Raw genomic sequence first — 18,185 nt, 5'->3', positions numbered from 1 at the left:
ATATATGTATCACTTTTATATATACTGTAACATGATTATTATTCATTTTAATGAATAATAATTTTATAAAAAACTTTAAATGACTTTCAACATTTATGACACATAAAAATCAAAATTAAATCATTCTCTATTTATGCTGTATTTTTTATAAACATTTAATATTTCCAATATTTATATAAAAACTGTAATTAAAATTATAATAATTCTATAGAACAGATACACAAAAAATATTAAGTATTATATCATATATATACATTCTTAAATAAAATAAGCAGATAATAGAATGTTAAATTAAACTTTTAGTCAAGTTTCTGGAGACTTCCAATTTATAATTTCATCTAAAAGTTTTATCAATAATGGATTTCCTCCAAGGCGGTCTATTTCATCTCTAGCTTTTTTATCAAGCGATTCAAGAACTTGTCTTGTATAAGCAAATGATCCAAATTTTTCTAATAAATTGACACAATAACGTTTTACTTCAACATTCTTAGTTCGTTGCCTTAAAATATCTATATTACAAAACGTTAAGAAATAATACTCTTTTTAATAAACCGTTCAAATTATTAATTTATATATAATCGCCAAAATAATCAAAGGATACTCATTATTTGACTATCTCCAGGATGACTTTTTATTGCATGAATAATAGGAAAACTGAATTTTCCTTCAGATAAATCTTCACAATAACTTTTATTTTCTGTATACTGTAAAAGTTAAATCATTTAAATTAATATCTTAAAATACTTATATTCATAAAAATTATTACTGTTAACAAAATAAATTATTAACTTACTTCTTGATCACATAAATTACAGTAGTCATCTCGTATTTGAAAGTAAAGACCTATAATTCCTGCTAGTTTTGAAAAATCTTCCTTGCAAGTAGAAAATAGTTGCATTAATCTTACAGCCAAATTGAAGAGTCCACCAGTTTCTATTATGCATTTAAATTTACAATGAAAAATATTAATTAATGTATATATATATATACATTTTTATATGATTACTGTATAAATACAAAACGAATTTAATTTCTATGTTCTATTATTTCAAACAATTTTAAACTGCCTTACTTTTAACAGTCACATGTTTATATTCTGATTCAGAAGGACAAATATAATTATCTCTCCAATATATTTCCATGCCTTGACCTCTGTGAAGCTCTAAAATTTGTTCTGTATATACCTGTGTTGCCTAATGAAATATTGGATAGCTATTAATAGTATTAATAGTATTATAAAGGATTAACACAAAAACACATTTAAGTATTGTTTACATTATTACTAACCTCAGGATGGTTTAAGGAAAGTACCTTCTCTAAGGAAATAAATAAGACATAATTTGCAGCATTTATGGTACTTGGCACGCCATAAATGGAATGTGCTACTGGAATGCCTCTTCTTAAAATAGAATTATCTTGAATATCATCAAGCCTACAATAAAGAATATAAAATAATATATCATTATTAAATATCCAATAATTACGAATATTCTTTTTTATACATTTATATCAATTTATTCTTAAAGATATAAATATTTTATCAATTAATCAAAATATAATTTTTATATATAGGATTATTTAAATTAAGTAAAAACAAAATATATATAATACTGTAAAAGGATAAAATTTTGTTCAACTAACAGGAGACTTGAATTATGTAGCATTTGTATTATACTCCCAACAGCTTGAAGTTTATTATCTGGTATTTTCAACCAATAATTAAAGGCATTTGTTAATTTAGTTCTTACTTGTTTCCCAGGAATTTGAACAATATAATTAAATGGTTGAAGCAATATCTATAGAAAGAAATATATCATTAAATATGATAATTTTCAGAATAATATTACAGGTATACACACACGTGTAATGTAAAATAATTAATTATAAATATTGTATATCATAATTATCATTACTTATAGTTATGATAATATCAATCTAAAGGCAAAAAGATAATAAGGATTTGCCTTCTATTTTTACATAATAATCAAAAACGGATAATTATAATAAGTTATTTATGAGTATTTTGATATATTAAGTGATACAAGAAAATATAAAAAGATACTAACCTTATCTTGTTCGCGATTACCGTTTTTTGAATAAGGTGTATTACTATTGTCTATTTCCATAATTTATTTATTATCTTACTCAGATAAATGACCAAAAATTTGTTCCTTTTTTATAGCAAATATTAAAAATAAAATTATGACTTAGTATTAATAATCTTAAAGTTACAAATAATCTTTCACAAAAATTTCAAATTAATACTTTAACGGTTATTGTCCGTTTGCTGGATGCTGCTACTTATAACTGCTTACAACTAACCAACCAGGGAGACGAGATCATCGTACTACCGCTGACTGTCTCTAAATCTAAATACCATCTCCACGATTTCCGTCGCTATCTTATATACTTTCTTTAAAAGAGGGGGTTAGTCAGAATTGACAATAAACGATATAATCGCTACTAACACCATCTATGGGTTGAAAGAACGTATTATGTTATTTAGATTAGCAGTGTTTGGTTTGTAATATAATTATTTGTCTTTAGTTGACTTGCGAAAAGTCAATATTTTATCTCCGTATAGATAGGTACTCGGTGAACAATGTCCACAGGAGTCCAATTTCGATACACCACTAACTAATTTCGATCTAATAAAATCTTTATTACAATCGCCTTTGTCTTTTTGTTCATCGCGCTGTAGGTTGACTACGTACACTTTATGGTAGAAATAAGGTTTCGACCAATCGCGTTGCTCGATTTGACAATGTAAAAATATAATAATAGTAACATTCGAAAAATTCAACATATTTGAATTCTACTGTTACTGTTCTTACAGATAGCCAATCAGATTGCAAGAAAGTCAGACGTCAAATATGGCGCGATAAATGGAGCATTCGTAAATAAACTGCATAGATCAGAAATTATATCATTATACTTATTATATAATTTAAACCGTAAAATGAATCATTCGCATGATAAAATGTATTATACCGATTCTGAAGAATCACAAAATTTAATATTTCAATTAATTAATTTATTTCTTTGTTAATAAAATATGTAATGCATATACTTGTGCTCAGCCAAAAATAATATAATGAAAAATTGATTCCACTACAATTAATAAATTTACTCTTAAAATTTTAAAAATATTTCTCAAATATAACCTATACCTTAGTAAATGAATATCGTGTATATCGCAGATCTTACGTTACGATTACTATTCTATTAAGGAAAATATATGGATTAGCTCTCTAGTTATAATAACCAATAAACGTTAGGATTAAAAGAGAAACTTGAGAGTCCCGCAAAATTATCTTTTACTAAACAAAACAAAAAATGTTTCTATGCTTCTGGCGACAAATGCGTTACCTATTGACTATATCGCGAAGTATAACATTTGTATATGAGCGTCCTACATCATTAGCCGTTTGAGTCTATTTTATTTAATTACGTATTAAACATTCTTTATTTATATTTTGTATGATATAATAAATTATAAAATAATTTATTTTACTTTACTTTATAAAATTTGTAATTGAATATATCGAAAGTGAAACATATTCATATAATCGATATATTCAAATACACAGTTAATATTTATCGATATGTTATCGAAATATTATATTAATCAATATTACTAAGTTGGTAAATATTTACGATTCTAGAGACATTTTCCATACGAAACGTTTTGTTTGTAATGTACGATTAGATATTTTAAATTTATATTATTAATGGAATTATATGGTTTATAGTATTAGAAAAAAATGAATTCTGCAAAAAGTAACGGTGAAACTGGAAATGGATTGGAGGATCTTGGTATACCTGGGCAAGTTTACTTAAGAGATGCTTTAACAAGTTGTACGGACCCTTTAAAAGCAATTGAAGAATTTCAGGTACTTTGAATTGAAAACAATTTTATACAACTTACTTCTAATTTCATTGATATATATATTTATTTTTTTGATACAGTTGGAAAATGGTATTCTTTTACCTTCTTTACGTCCTATGCTACCTTTACTCGATTTACATGGAGTCAGACGATTAGATTTTCATGCTTCTGTATTGGAAGAATTAAGGGAAAAGTTGGTAAAACGAATAAATGAAATAGGTGCAGAAAGAGCCGATAAAGGAACTGCAGGTGATAGAAGATTAAAGGAATTGCTTTCTAAAAGTTTTCCTGCCGTAAGAGTAGCAGCATTAAGGCCTGTTGTAATGTGCATTTTAAGAAATACACCACATATAGAAGACAAATATTTACGTGTATTAGTTAGAGAAAAGGAATTATATAATGACGCTGATACAGAAGTAAAACGTCAGATTTGGAAAGATAATCAAAGTCTATTTGGAGATGAAGTATCACCATTATTTAGTCGATATATCATAGAAAAAGAACAAATTCTGTTTGATCATCGAAACTTAAATAGTCTTTTCTTCACACCATCTCCTAAAGTAATTTGCACAGTAATTATATAAATATAACTACTTTGTGATATAAAAAAATTAATACTTTGTATTTATAGGTACGAAGACAAGGAGAAGTTGTACAAAAATTAGCTCATATGATTGGACATAGTGTAAAGTTATATGATATGGTATTGCAATTTTTGCGTACTTTATTTTTACGTACAAAGAACATACATTATTGTACTCTTAGAGCAGAGTTATTAATGGCTTTGCATGATTTGGAGGTAAGATAATAAAATTTTTAATAAAATCAATTTAAATGTAGTCTCAAATTGAAAATTAATATGTTATTTAGGTTCAAGATATTATCTCAGTTGATCCTTGTCATAAATTTACCTGGTGTTTAGATGCATGTATTAGGGAAAAAAATGTGGATGTGAAAAGATCTCGTGAATTGCAAGGCTTTTTAGATAGCATCAAGGTATGTTAAACATTATAATAACTTATAACAATGTCAATATAATACAAATATAAACGAAAGAAAAGTCATTTTTCATTTTCTATAGAGAGGACAAGAGCAAGTATTAGGAGATCTAAGCATGACATTGTGTGATCCATATGCAGTAAATTTCCTTGCTAGTAGTGCAATTAAGATAGCTCTTCACTTAATTAATGGTGAAGCATTACCAAGAGAAAATGCTGTTCTTGTACTATTATTAAGAATGCTTGCTCTGGGTCTATCTGCCTGGCAAATGATTGATTCACAAGATTTCAAAGAACCAAAACTTGATAGTCAAGTTGTTACAAAATTTCTACCAGCATTAATGTCTCTTATGGTAACTATCATTATAAATGCATTAATCAATATAAAATTTCTTTTAATTTTTTATACATATTAATTTTACTTTCCACATAATTTTTATTCTTATTATTATGTAGGTAGATGATCAAATTAGACAATTAAATTGTAAACTACCACCTGATGAAAGGGAAAGTGCAATTGCTATTATAGAACATTCTGGCCCACCTCCTGATGCATGTCAAGCATATGCACAATTATCTGGTGTTGCTGCAGTTTTATCTATGTATTATGCATTACATATAGGAGGTGGTGGTGGTATAGGAAGAGGAAGAGGAGATGCTAGAGGTTTAATGAGAGTATTAGCAACTTTACCAAATTGTCAAGCGCAACGTGCTTTTGAAGATCCTTTTCTACATACTTTGGTATGTAAACAAATCATTCTATTTGTAAAAGAAACTATGTAAAAGATTGTATTATTTCTTTCCAGGTTTCATTATTAATATTAAACATGGCAGATGAGTTTTCTAACGAGTCCTTTTGTACTGTAATATTTGATGAATTCTTTCTGGCAGGCTTAAGCAGAGATAATGTAACGCGCCATTTACTAAAATTGCTTTGGTATATTCATCCAAAATTGCCACCCACGCGATTACATTCATTACTAAAAGCCTTACAACCAACTAGTCAGGTATTATTCTCAATAGCTTTTAATTATATTTTATATTATTTTGCTAATATTTTAATTATTTTTAGCATAATGAGGCTGTACATATCCTTTATGAAGCTTTAAGAGATAAAGTGGGTAATCGATCCACGCAAGATCCATTACCATCAACACAAATTGATAGTTTAGGATTAGATTGTCCCCCTTCACCAATGACGGGTGTTCCTACTGCGTTATCAAATTCGCTATAAGTTGTAAAGTTTATAAAATAAGTTATATATATATATAATAATAATGAATCTAATTTTCATAGAAAAATGTTGGATAAATAATAATATATCTCTATGTGAATTCGAATTAATTATAAGAATTTAGATACATAAACAAATGATTCACATAGGAATATTTTACTTATCCAACATTTTTTTATGAAAATTAGATTTGTCTTTTATACATGAAATATTGAATTACTTACATTTCTAATGAAATGATGACAATATATTGTATAAATAGTAAATATAATATTTATTAAAAAATAAAATAAGACACATAAGACGTATATGTGTAGCTTCAATATTTCATTTTTAACCAATGGGTCTTAATTTTTTATTCATACCATATCAACTTCAAGTTTATTTAATTTCAAATATTTTTGGATTATTTGTTAATTCAATTAGAAACCTATCTAAATAATATGAATCTAATTTATATGACATTAGTACCATTGATATATACATTGATGCTTGCTTTGTTGCTAATAAGATTTTCAATTGTGGATCCATTATGCTTAACCTGAAAATATTTTCAAAATTTAAATTATATATGTGGTATTAACATGCATGGATTAATTCTTCAAATCTACAAAATCTATTATTAGCCGAAAATGCTTACATTTTAATAATTATCAGTCCTACAAGAGTCCATTCAGCAGTTTTAAAAACTATATTTAAAGCAGACAATGAAAAAGTATTCACTAAACCTTTTATTAACGTACTATTACTATTATCATGTATGTACTCTATTAATGTATAACATTGAGTACTACCAGCTAACATATGCAACAAATCTGGCAATCTGTAATAAAAAAAATAAAGTTCAAATGTTACGTTTAATTAAAAGTATTAATTAAGTAAAAAATCTAAATAAAATAAAAATTACATTTTATGAAGTTTGTCCAAAAAGATTTTACGACGTAACGCCTTGGGTGCATGTGCATCTATTAAAGGTAATATGGGATATGATGTACATGTTTCACTATTTTCTACAACTTTCTTAGGTTGATCTATTACCATACGCCCTTCGTAAAACGCGTTCACCTGTGTATTAACATACATTTAACTTATATATATATATATTAGATTATTTTAAAAATATGATATACCTTTAATTCAATTTTATCTGCTTCTTCTCGTAATATAGAAAAATGAGGTAATGGTTTTAATGTATTACTAGATAAATCTATACGATCTTCTTTCTCATCTTGTAGTTGTAACTTATTTAACTTTTTACATAATTGTACATATCTCTCATGTTGAATAAAATTTTCCATTAATTGCAGTCTTATATCAGAATCTCCTTGTAAAAAAGAAATAGTATCTTCTGTAATCCATTCTTTAACACTCTTCTCAACTCGCATAATTAATGTATAAAATTTGGTAGAAGATTGTTCAGGGTCTTGTTCAGATATTTTCTTTTTCCTCATATTTTTTGTGGATGCATTTCTTGTTATTTTATTATTGTTCATTTCTTGTACATTTTCATTTTTATCTTTTTTATCTTCAATAGGATATTCTTTTTTATCCAAGATATTTTGCCTGATTATTATAAATTCATTAATTTTCTTATCTTCTTTGCACTCCTTTTCAACTATTTGTATATTAGACTTATTTGCTATTATTTCTTCATGTTTTTCACAATTTAACAATGTTTTAGAATTTTTTGCCAAAACAGGTACTTCATAACATTTTTGAACAATTTCAATCTGTTCATTAAAATCTTCATTATTTTCACTAGAACGCTTAATATTTATAGGTAAATTAGATACATTTTTATCTGCGATTATATCTTGATAACTATTCAAATTATTATGCGCCTTGGAATCCTCTGTTTGTACACTTTTAGGTATGAAATATTCTGAAGACGTATTTTCAAAAACCATATGTTCATTTGATATAATATTTGATACTTTATCATTGCTATCTGGTAATTTATTGCAAGCATTTGTTACTTTGTTTAATATCTGACTTTTTGCTTCTTCAAATTTTTCAGCAGGTTCTATATATTCTTTATCATTTTCTGATAGAATATCTATATCATTTACATATACTTCATCTCCAAGCATATCTTTTTTCGTCTGAAGATTTGAAGATAATAAATGGAAAACTGGTATCTCCTCTTGTTCTCTTAACCAAAGTGGACTAGTCAGCATTTGCTCAAGAAGATAATTACATGCTCCATAACAATATGAACTACAAAAATTTTTTCTACGTGTAACATCATAAACTTTGTTCCTTTTTGTAGATATATGAAATTGTTGAGTAATTATTACTGTTATAGGATTTTTACATAGAACATAACCACATAATTTTACTATTGCTCTTTCTTCGATTACATCTTCCATATGACTTTTATTGATATGTTGTAACTATAAAAATATGCAAGAATATTTAAAACAAAATATTAAATGAATTAAGTTAATATAAATACATACATTTTGAAGGAGCCAATGTATTTCAACAACGGGCTCTAACAGTTGTTCAACAATCTTTAAAGCTCTAGCATCGCATTGTTTCTTTTTAATAATTGCTAATTGTATTTGCGCCTTACTTAAACAAATAAAGTATTTTATTATAAATACAATTTAAAAATTAGATCATTTTTTAACGAAAATTATTTCTAAGAAAATGTAATTAACATACTAACCTCATTTTTTTTCTACTTTTCATTCTTTCAGCTGATTGTTTTTTAGTATGTGAATTTGATGTAGAATCGTTCATAATAAATGAAAAATATTTGAGATATCGCAGAGTAAAATACAAAAGTTAAATATTCGATTACCAACTTTCTCAAATATTTTCAATCACTGACAACATGAAAACTAATGTCAATTTTCTTATTCTAACCTTATAACAGAAACGTGTTTAAAATGTTTACGTCAGATAAAATATGATTTTCCCGTCACTACAATTCGATGGCTTTCGAGGACTCGTGCATTTGTTATGTTTTTATTTAAAGAATGTCCATCACATTTCGCTCGTAACGATGCGACTTCAGCGATAGGTACGGACAAAACAAGAACTACAAATGAATATATAAACAAGAACACCCTATCCAGATCTAATAAATAAATCAAGACATAAGATCGTGCCTTCAAATTTTAATTCTATTTAAATATTAATTTAATTTAATTTTATATTTAACGCTCATTTCGTGCTATGTGATATCGAAGAGAATGTATTATTGTTTAAATATTAGTTTACTGTACTCCTGTATATATTATATCCTCGAAAGTATTAATGTTTTTATCTTTGTTGTTTTGAAAGAGAGAGTTTCGATTTCTTACTCGCCAAAATACAAAAAAAAACTTGTTTGATAATATATCTTAACGTAATTGTAATATTAAATCAATTTGAAGACATGTAGATACAATTAAAAGTAATATACAGTTTGTAAGTATAACTCAATACATATTTTTCTACAGAAAATTATTATAGATATTAGAAAAATCATACATATTACATTTAAAAATTATATTTAAAATCTTCTGAATTGTTTTTTAAACCTCTCATAATGATAATCATCTGTAGCTTTTTCACCATTATCTTTTCTTTTTCCTTTAAAATCTTCTTTAGGAGTTACAACTTTTTTTCTATCCTCATCATTATCTTGTCTTGACTTCTGGAAATCTGATTCTTCAATATTAACTAAAAATAGTAAGGAAGAGTATGTATTATTTTTTTAAATCAACTTTACTATTTATATATGTTATTTGCATATATGGGAACTTACATCTATTATGTTGTACAAAATTTACAGCCATATTAGTTGGTACAAATTGTGATGGACCATCTTTTTTTCTATGCCTATCCCAAAGCAATTTCAATTTTGCCTCTTCTGTAGCTTCGATGTTGCGAATTTTTGCTCTATAATATGAAATAAATTAAATCAAGATTAATAAATGATAGAATCATAGAATAATGACTTACTCTATCCCGAGGTCTACTTCTGGTATTCCAGAAAGCATTTGATTTGAAAGCATTTCTTCACTACGATGAGCTGAACTTTGTCGAAGGTGTTCTGGTACAGCTTGTAATGCAGCTTCTTCAGGTGAGCAATATGATCCTTTATCATTACTTGTATTTGAATCTGTTTCATCTTTATTTTTACTTTTACGTTTTGATAATTGCTCTTCTATATATTTTACCCTAACAAATACATTTATTAGACATAAACATTTATAAAATTACTATTCAACATTTACAGAGAATAAAATTTATATAAAATTCATACATTTCTTCATCCTCATCTCTTTTATTAGTTTCAGCATTAAATTGTGTACCAATACCAGTTTCATATGCATCATTTTGTTTGAGTTTTGTATTTTTCAAAGCAGACATATTCACCATTCCTCCAGTTTTGACATTAAAAGGATCTGACTAATAAATAATAAAAATCTTATGGGATGATATTTACTATAATTCAAATAAAATTAATATATAATTCTAAAGCTTACTGTCATTATATCAGGTACTACTTTTTCTCCTAGTGCTAATCCAACGATATTTACACCACTTGGTCTTTCCCGTAACTTTTGAATAATTTTAGTTTCTTCTACTTTTTCCCTAAAATAAGTATATTGTATTACTCTTATACATTTTTAAAAATATCACTTGCACATTGTTGAAACAATATATAATATTGATGTTTATCACAAACCTGACAGAACTTTCTTGATTTTCATTAGATTCATCATCATCATCTGTTGATGTTTGGCGTTTTCTTATGCATTTACGTATTTTCTTTTTAAACTCTATTTTTGGAGTAATTTCATCTGTTTCAGACATGTTTCCTAGTTTTATATAATACTGATATTTATATGATATTTATATTAGACGTGATACTAAAACAATCCATAATAAATATTTCTACTACGTGCGTTATATACTGAATTCATAATTGTGATGAATTCTAATAATACAGGTTAGGTTAAGCTACATAGTAACTTAACCTAAAATTGTAAATTATTATAAATAATAATGTTATGTATATATACATATATTGATATTAAGGTATCGTACGCATAAAAGCGACGTGTAGTAATTTACTAAACTTAGATGCGTGGATTTTTTTTACAATAGACAGATTAATACAACTAAACAACTTTGATCTCAGTGCTTTGATTTACTAAAGTGTCGATAAAATAGAATATCACATGAAAATAATAAAAGTTGAATACATCAATTTTTAGACAAATCGAATTAACTTATGTAAAATTTATAAATTTTCTTTAGTTTTATAAGTTACAATTCTCTAATTACACTTATTAAATGTTTTAATTTTAACATAATGACTTTTTTTTTTATCGGTAAAACAGAAGTTATTATTTATTTACAAGAAAATTAACACAAAGAGCAACGATAATTAATTATTGCAAAGAATATTTCAGGAAATCAACAAGAATGTATCAAAAACACAATTTATCGTAATAATGTTGGGAAGAGAAATCATTTTCAAATAGCCATAGATTTATGATTCAAAACAATTCTTTATCTTCTTCGATACATCAAAGAAGAAGTTTGGATATTAATGATTCATCAGTAAGATTACAAACAAAATATAATTAGCCTGGAATTAAAGTGTACAAAAATCGATAATTGGATAAAGTATTACAATTACAATAATTTTTTGCATTATGATACACCTAAACAACTAAAGCAACTGGCACGTTATTGAATGTGAGAAAAAAAAAAGAAACTGAAAGAATGAGATAGGATCTAGAGTGCCGTATTGCAATTTAATTTATTATAAATTCACATTTATTAACCTCAGCTCATCTATCTCAGCGTCATCAATAATACGAACTTGATGTTCTATTTACAGTCTACCATCTGCGCGTCTCTTTTCAAATAATAACGATATTAATAATGTAATAATGTTTCAAATTTTTTCGAAATATTTGTTTCCCCTTTTTTTTTTTTTTGCTTTCGTCTCGTTGATATCTTTATAAGTGTGCTGAAAAATCGGTATAAATATAACCTACGAAGGAGTAGTAATATCGCAATAGTCATTGTAACTTAGATAAAATTTGGAAGAACTGTATCGCTTCTCTCTTTTTTTTTTTTATCTTATCCTTATTCTACTATTGCCAACGTTTTTTAAGTTGGTATATCTCTATATACAATTTTAAAAGTTCAATTGGAAACAAGAAATGCCAATAAATTGTACAAAGGATAAACTTATTAAAAATGTTCTCTATGACTTTTCAAAGCACCACTATCTGTTAACGATAGTTATCTGCGCGACTAAACAAATCAGATTTTATTAAATCTACTTTATTATTTCATTCTTTGATCACTACTATTGATTTTACTTTATATTATCGTCAGAAACCTATTGCCTGCTGACATTTTATCATATTAATATTAATTACTTATAACTAGATCACTACCGTTGATATCAACGATAAGTTCTCAATAACCTTGCTCTTTCGTATAATGATGGTAGCTGCAACAGTCGACATATAATGATATTCTAATCTTATTATGATTTCTATGAATTCACTATCACCGTATTATATTAGTAGCAACAAATTTAATATCAATAATGATTTTAATATATCAATACTCTCGATTGTTTCAACAACCAACAAAAGACCCGAAAGTAGCATAAAATTTACACAGCGTGCTACAGATCTTCCACAATTTTTCTAAGATGATAATAATTACTTCGTAATATTTTTGCTAATCAGTAACCGTCAACCCGTATTGGGTATGAGATCCGGAGACGCAATATGACGGTTTATATATCATCTTCTTTTGATTGGTATCAATCTAAATCTAGTATTTGGACGAAGTGCGAGGATGGGTCGTGCGTGCTTTTTGCTTTCTAAATTGAGCGTGCAAATCGCTTAAAACTTTTTATCTTTCTTTTAGCCACAAACAGCTTACTTTCTTGTTTCCTTGGCCAGTTACAGTGTATGATTTATCATTGCTTGTTTAATCAATACGTATATAAGTTCATAAAAAAAAATATCGCAGTTTGATGTGGAAAAGGGAGAGGGAAATTTATGAGCAGCCCTGAGAAAGAAAGAGAGAGAGAGAGAGAGAGAGAGAGAGAGAGAGAAAGAGAGAGATAGATAGAGAAAGAGAGAGGAAGAAAGAAAGAGAGAGCGAACGACGCGCCTGTGGATAGTGTATGGGTGGATAGTCATGGCATATGTGCCAATAGTTTAACGCATGGATCGAATGTCTTCACTAAGTATGAACTGGGCATTATTTGTCATTTGCCTTTCATTTACATTTAACCTCAAGTCTTAAGAGCGGTGTGACGCGAGTCTGTGCACCCATGCCTCGAATTTGTATACAAGTGGCAACCTTCAACGCTGAATATTGACACTTCTGCAAAAAAAGAAGTAGTACGGTAATAAGGAAAAATTGACATTACATCGATGATTATGATATCTTACCATCAGGCAATTCATATAATTTTCTAGGAAGAGAGGCAAAATAAGGATGTCTTAAAGCTTCTTCAGCACCTATGCGCTGATCAGGATTCAATTGTAGGAGAGACGATGCCATGTTATCACCGTCGGCAATATCATAAAGCCTTGGAAATGAAAGACCCAATTTTCTTGGTGGATAAAACGACAATTTGTGTGGTTTATATCCTGGGAGATGAGTTACACCTGGCCATGTTTCTTCGGTAGGCGTGCCCAAAACTTTAAATATTTTATCAAGTTGGTCGTACGTACATCGTACACCAGGGAATGTTGGTTCTCCAGTCAGCATTTCTACAAATATGCAACCTACTCCCCACATATCAAGTGAGGTCGAATATTCCGTAGAACCCAATAGAACATCAGGTGGCCTATACCATAATGTTACTACTTCATGCGAATATGTATGCGATGGTACAGATTTCGCCCTTGCAAGACCGAAATCTGCTAATTTAAGTTCTCCTATTTCACTGATTAACAAATTTTGAGGTTTCACATCTCTATGCAACACTCTCCTAAAAAAAAATATTCATATAAATAGGTTAAAAATATATATTAAGCTTATTAAATTACGAACTACAAAAATATATAAATAGTTTTTACCTACGATGACAGTACGCTAGTCCTCTTAACAATTGAAAGAGAAATAACTTAACATTGTGAGGATCTAAACCTCCATTTCCACTACCATATCTTTCCATGTATTGTGATAGATCAGTGTGAACATATTCAAAAACAAAAGTAAGAGTCTCGCGAGTGTGAATTATATCGTGTAAAGTCACAATATTACTATGTTTTAACTCCTTAAGAAGGCTTGCCTCACGAATGGCAGTAAACGGAGCACCTTCTTCTTCTTGCAGTCTAATTTCTTTAAGAGCCACCACCTGATTCGTGAGGTGACTATAGCCTTTGAACACAGTGGCATAAGAACCTTCTCCTAACTGTTCTAATTTTATATAAGCTTCGGATTTTCCAAAAGGAGAGTCTCCCTGTTGAGAATTAATGAAAATTTTATTACATATTTGCAACTGTACTATGTATATCGATAACAAAAAATATTTATAAAAATATACACTTACCCCAAAAGCTGAAAACCTTTTGGTTCTCCGAGGTGGTGGATCTGGCCCAAGAAAAACCTCAGACTTGGGCCGCGGTGGACGCCGAGGCCGTAAAATCACTCTTGCCTCCTCTCTTATATCTTCATCTAGAAGCTTGGAATCGCTAGAAACGGAAAGCTGCCGATGCACTCTTTCATGATCACCAACACCTGTCCATTCTATAACATTTAATTTTATCCTTAAAAATTTTTAAAACAATTTGTATGATTTAATTTTCTTTACAAAGAGATAGGTATACGTTTTTTTAAGATGATATTTATAATAGCATAAATAGTATCAAAAGTATTAAATGATATGTATTTAAACCTCACCGTATCGACGATCTTTATCCGCAGGTATATTGCCGTTTGGTTCCAAACGGTCTAGGAACTCCTCCGAATAACCATTGTAAGGCAGCTGACCTCTATTTGCAGCATCGTCAGCTTCTTCTTTAGAGATAGCTAAAAAGATACGTAGATGTAGAAAGTATTAATCAACTTATGTAATATCTTTTTACAATGAAAAATTAAGAATTACAATTCACTTGCTCTAATTCCTTTAATCAAGATCAAGAATATACTACTACATATCGCATAACAAATACGAATACGGATTCATTAATCCTTACAAGTCTATATAAACAGCAATAAACTTTGATAACAAAGCGTTACATAATTTAATGATGTTTATAAACTGTACCAGCATCAGTTTTTCAGATTACTCTAATGCGATCAATTGTAAAGCAATTCTAAGAATGACAAAAATATCTAAAATATTACATTTCTCTACTTAGTTTTGAAATATAAATTATTCCATATATAAAAAAATTATCAAAGAAGAATTTTTCTATTTTTAACAACTAATAACAGGCATACTTACAAAGTCTACCAAAACTGTGACTAAGTCGTTTTTTTAGTTTCTGCACTCTGCTAAGAGCACCTCCTTTTTTTTCTCGCATTGTCACTGACCCTGCATGTAATAAACACAACAAATATAATTCTATATATGTATAAGCTAGTTACACCCAAAACTTAATATTTATATAAATCAAATGTTAAATTTCATATATCGTGTATCGTGTAACGTTACATTTATAAGAAGAGAGATAGTAAAGGTAAGAACATATAATTTGCCTAAGCTTCAATGTAAACTGTGTAATTATACATGCAAATGCTAAAGCATTGTTTTTACATGTATATGGCACATGAGCATATACGTACTTAACGACAATAGGCTTTCAATAGAAACAGTTGGTTATTGAAATAAGAGAAATAATTGTCATAAAAGAAAGTTATTTTAATGCTATGATAGGTGCAAGAAAAAACCAGTCAAGTTTTGTTTATTATTATAACTCGTGATTGTTAATGAATTGTAATAAAATGTATGCGTATAAAAAGGAAATAATGGAAGGACAAGAACGAGGAGATCAAAATATTTTTCTCTCTTAAATGACTATACAATTCAATAAGATTGTATCAATCATGTTAGTAATCCGTACCTACGCCAGTAATCTTGCTCTTCTTTAAACTTTTGAAACCACGCATATCTGAGCAATAGCAATAAAAATTCTGTTGAGAAAATAAGCACAATCACGGTGCAACAATCCAAAACTACTTTTTGAAAAAGAAGTATTTACTATTCAACTACTTGTTTCATCTAAATGAAGCATCAGAATCTAATCATTCAAATAAATTCACAAAGATTTGATTAGCAATTTCATTGTCAAACGTTTAATCAAATAAAACTTCATTCTCGTTTTCACGCAACACGTTTAAATATTTTCTTTGTAACTGAGTAGAAAAAAAAAGGTCTCACGTAAAAGCTATCACAGAATAGGACGATCTCACGACCGATAGACTCGTGTGCACAAGGAAAGATAGATAACGCGGTTTGCCAAGAACGCATACGATTGGTTTCTCTCCTCAAAATACATAATCCTGGATACCCCTACCGCCTTCCCTCATAAACGACACGTTCTCGCTTTCTTTGTCCCGCTCCTCCTCGTTCTCTTCGTACCATCCTCTTTCTCGGTCACTTGCGGCTCTTCGACCAAATCATCCACCCCCCACGATCGCGGATTCTCTCTGCGCTGTCCGACCCACCTTATCGTGCTTCGTTTCTTCCACATGCGCGCACGGAGGGACCGAAATCCGATAAGACACGATGCGGAGAAGGAAAGGATGAAAAAAAAAAAAAGAAGAAAAGAACGAAGAAATAAAGTAGGTGAAACGAAAGGATCAAGATTAAAGAAGATTACAAAATAGAGGAATAGAATGATAAATAGGTGGAACGAGACGACGAGAAAAAAAAATTGAAAAGCCGAACAGAATAACTGTGTGTCGTCGAACGAAGAGAACGAAAGAAACTGACTCGGCGGGCGTCGACTTACCCTCTTTGCTCTTCGAGGCGGTCGAGCCCTTGTCTTGACAGTACATGATTACTCATTCGTTCGCACGCACGAAACACACATCGCATATGGGCGGTGACGCACTGTGTGTGTGTCGGTATATGTGCCTCGGCGGGTACCGCGTTGTCGTCGTCGTCGTCGTGGTCGTCGTCGTGGTTGTCTCCGTCGCTGTCTCCGTCGCTGTCTTCGTCTTGGTCTTGGTCTTCGTTTTCGTTTTCGTCTTCGTCTTCGTCTTCGTCGTCGTCGTCGTCGTCGTCGTTGTTGTCGTCGTCGTCGTCGTCGTCGTCGTCGTCGCCGCCGTCGTCGTCGTGTTTCTTCCTTTGAACACGAGTGTCAGGTCACAGGTCACGGATCGTAAGGAAGGCGTAATACCTTTCTTCACCTTTGTCGTGGTTCATACCACGGTGGTGAAGCACGATGTATCCTCGTACCACCGCCGATCGCCATGAAAAAGGTTCGCTCCTGATCGTCGCTCGTTGAGAGTAGCAGTAACAGCAGTAGCAATAAATCGTAATAGTAATAGAAACAGCGGTAACAGCAAGAGCAGCAGCAGTAGCAATAGTAGCAACGGTAGCGGCAGCGGCGGCGGCGGCGGCGGCGACGGCGGCAGCGGCGACAACGAGACGCGTGTCTTCTTGTCTTCCTTTATCGTAGATTCAACTTTCTCTCAGGGTTCCCAGAAAAAGCTATCAAGTCGGAACCTGACCGGGATCGCCGAACTTCCAGACGATCCTTTCCGTCTCGCTCTCTCTCTGCGTCTGTCTTTCTTTTCCTTCTCTTTCTCTCTCTCTCTTTTTCTTTCTTACTTTTTTTCTCTATCTCTGTCGCACGCGCGTCTTCCTGAATACGGCGGGCGCTCGCGCACGCCACCACCGACTATCTCGGACGATTCATTCGCGATCGCACGACTCGTTCCTAGAGACGATAAAACCGTCTTGTGGACGGTATTTCTACGCACGCACTCGATTCCGAAAGTACGAGTTTATCGAGACACGGCTTACGCACGTTGCACTCAGAGCAGTCGCTCTTATGCACTTCGTCGCTGCTAAGCCGCCATCTTGAATACGATGCACTGCCGATAACTCCGGCAACTGCGA

At 30.1% G+C, this 18,185-nt stretch overlaps 5 protein-coding genes across 12 annotated transcripts; 1 reads left to right on the top strand and 4 right to left on the bottom strand.

Annotated features, from left to right (window-relative positions):
• Window positions 1–217: 217 nt before the first annotated feature.
• LOC122627081 (geranylgeranyl pyrophosphate synthase) lies at window positions 218–2,646 on the bottom strand. 2 transcript variants are annotated; one of them, XM_043807859.1, is made up of 8 exons: window positions 2,266–2,646; window positions 2,067–2,171; window positions 1,642–1,796; window positions 1,288–1,432; window positions 1,073–1,193; window positions 794–933; window positions 602–704; window positions 218–509 (listed from the first exon to the last, which is right to left on the bottom strand). In XM_043807859.1, exons 2-8 carry the CDS (start codon window positions 2,124–2,126, stop codon window positions 304–306), a joined length of 930 nt encoding a protein of 309 aa, XP_043663794.1. In that variant the 5' UTR covers window positions 2,127–2,171; window positions 2,266–2,646; the 3' UTR covers window positions 218–303. The 2 variants fall into 2 exon arrangements, with proteins under 2 accessions (XP_043663794.1, XP_043663793.1); XM_043807858.1 differs by having other exon boundaries at window positions 2,067–2,645.
• Window positions 2,647–3,584: 938 nt separating this feature from the next.
• LOC122627080 (negative elongation factor B) lies at window positions 3,585–6,309 on the top strand. Its single transcript, XM_043807857.1, has 9 exons — window positions 3,585–3,645; window positions 3,753–3,893; window positions 3,970–4,449; window positions 4,521–4,688; window positions 4,760–4,885; window positions 4,971–5,240; window positions 5,344–5,628; window positions 5,694–5,894; window positions 5,960–6,309. Exons 2-9 carry the CDS (start codon window positions 3,765–3,767, stop codon window positions 6,119–6,121), a joined length of 1,821 nt encoding a protein of 606 aa, XP_043663792.1. The 5' UTR covers window positions 3,585–3,645; window positions 3,753–3,764; the 3' UTR covers window positions 6,122–6,309.
• LOC122627079 (putative RNA polymerase II subunit B1 CTD phosphatase RPAP2) lies at window positions 5,277–9,411 on the bottom strand. Of its 2 annotated transcripts, none has more exons than XM_043807855.1 (7): window positions 8,793–9,411; window positions 8,581–8,695; window positions 7,252–8,514; window positions 7,029–7,186; window positions 6,762–6,944; window positions 6,346–6,662; window positions 5,277–6,115 (listed from the first exon to the last, which is right to left on the bottom strand). In XM_043807855.1, the coding sequence occupies exons 1-6, from the start codon at window positions 8,864–8,866 to the stop codon at window positions 6,503–6,505; spliced, it is 1,953 nt and encodes a 650-aa protein (XP_043663790.1). In that variant the 5' UTR covers window positions 8,867–9,411; the 3' UTR covers window positions 5,277–6,115; window positions 6,346–6,502. The 2 variants fall into 2 exon arrangements, with proteins under 2 accessions (XP_043663790.1, XP_043663791.1); XM_043807856.1 differs by having other exon boundaries at window positions 8,581–8,691.
• Window positions 9,412–9,604: 193 nt separating this feature from the next.
• Window positions 9,605–11,256, bottom strand: LOC122627077 (telomere length and silencing protein 1 homolog). The gene is made up of 6 exons (XM_043807853.1): window positions 10,806–11,256; window positions 10,603–10,711; window positions 10,380–10,525; window positions 10,076–10,294; window positions 9,879–10,012; window positions 9,605–9,793 (listed from the first exon to the last, which is right to left on the bottom strand). The coding sequence occupies exons 1-6, from the start codon at window positions 10,931–10,933 to the stop codon at window positions 9,624–9,626; spliced, it is 906 nt and encodes a 301-aa protein (XP_043663788.1). The 5' UTR covers window positions 10,934–11,256; the 3' UTR covers window positions 9,605–9,623.
• Window positions 11,257–11,687: 431 nt separating this feature from the next.
• Window positions 11,688–18,153, bottom strand: LOC122627075 (cyclin-dependent kinase 14). Of its 6 annotated transcripts, none has more exons than XM_043807847.1 (8): window positions 16,633–17,052; window positions 16,180–16,227; window positions 15,561–15,650; window positions 15,014–15,142; window positions 14,664–14,851; window positions 14,188–14,573; window positions 13,555–14,099; window positions 11,688–13,486 (listed from the first exon to the last, which is right to left on the bottom strand). In XM_043807847.1, the coding sequence occupies exons 1-8, from the start codon at window positions 16,643–16,645 to the stop codon at window positions 13,395–13,397; spliced, it is 1,491 nt and encodes a 496-aa protein (XP_043663782.1). In that variant the 5' UTR covers window positions 16,646–17,052; the 3' UTR covers window positions 11,688–13,394. The 6 variants fall into 6 exon arrangements, with proteins under 6 accessions (XP_043663782.1, XP_043663781.1, XP_043663786.1 ...); XM_043807846.1 differs by having other exon boundaries at window positions 14,664–14,860; window positions 16,633–17,051; XM_043807851.1 differs by lacking the exons at window positions 16,180–16,227; window positions 16,633–17,052 and adding an exon at window positions 17,461–18,153 and having other exon boundaries at window positions 14,664–14,860.
• Window positions 18,154–18,185: the final 32 nt, after the last annotated feature.

This window comes from Vespula pensylvanica, chromosome 2, assembly GCF_014466175.1.
Source record: "Vespula pensylvanica isolate Volc-1 chromosome 2, ASM1446617v1, whole genome shotgun sequence".
NCBI lineage: Eukaryota > Metazoa > Arthropoda > Insecta > Hymenoptera > Vespidae > Vespula > Vespula pensylvanica.
The sequence above is the reverse complement of the archived record's forward strand: the minus strand, read 5'-3'. Positions and strand labels throughout refer to the sequence as shown.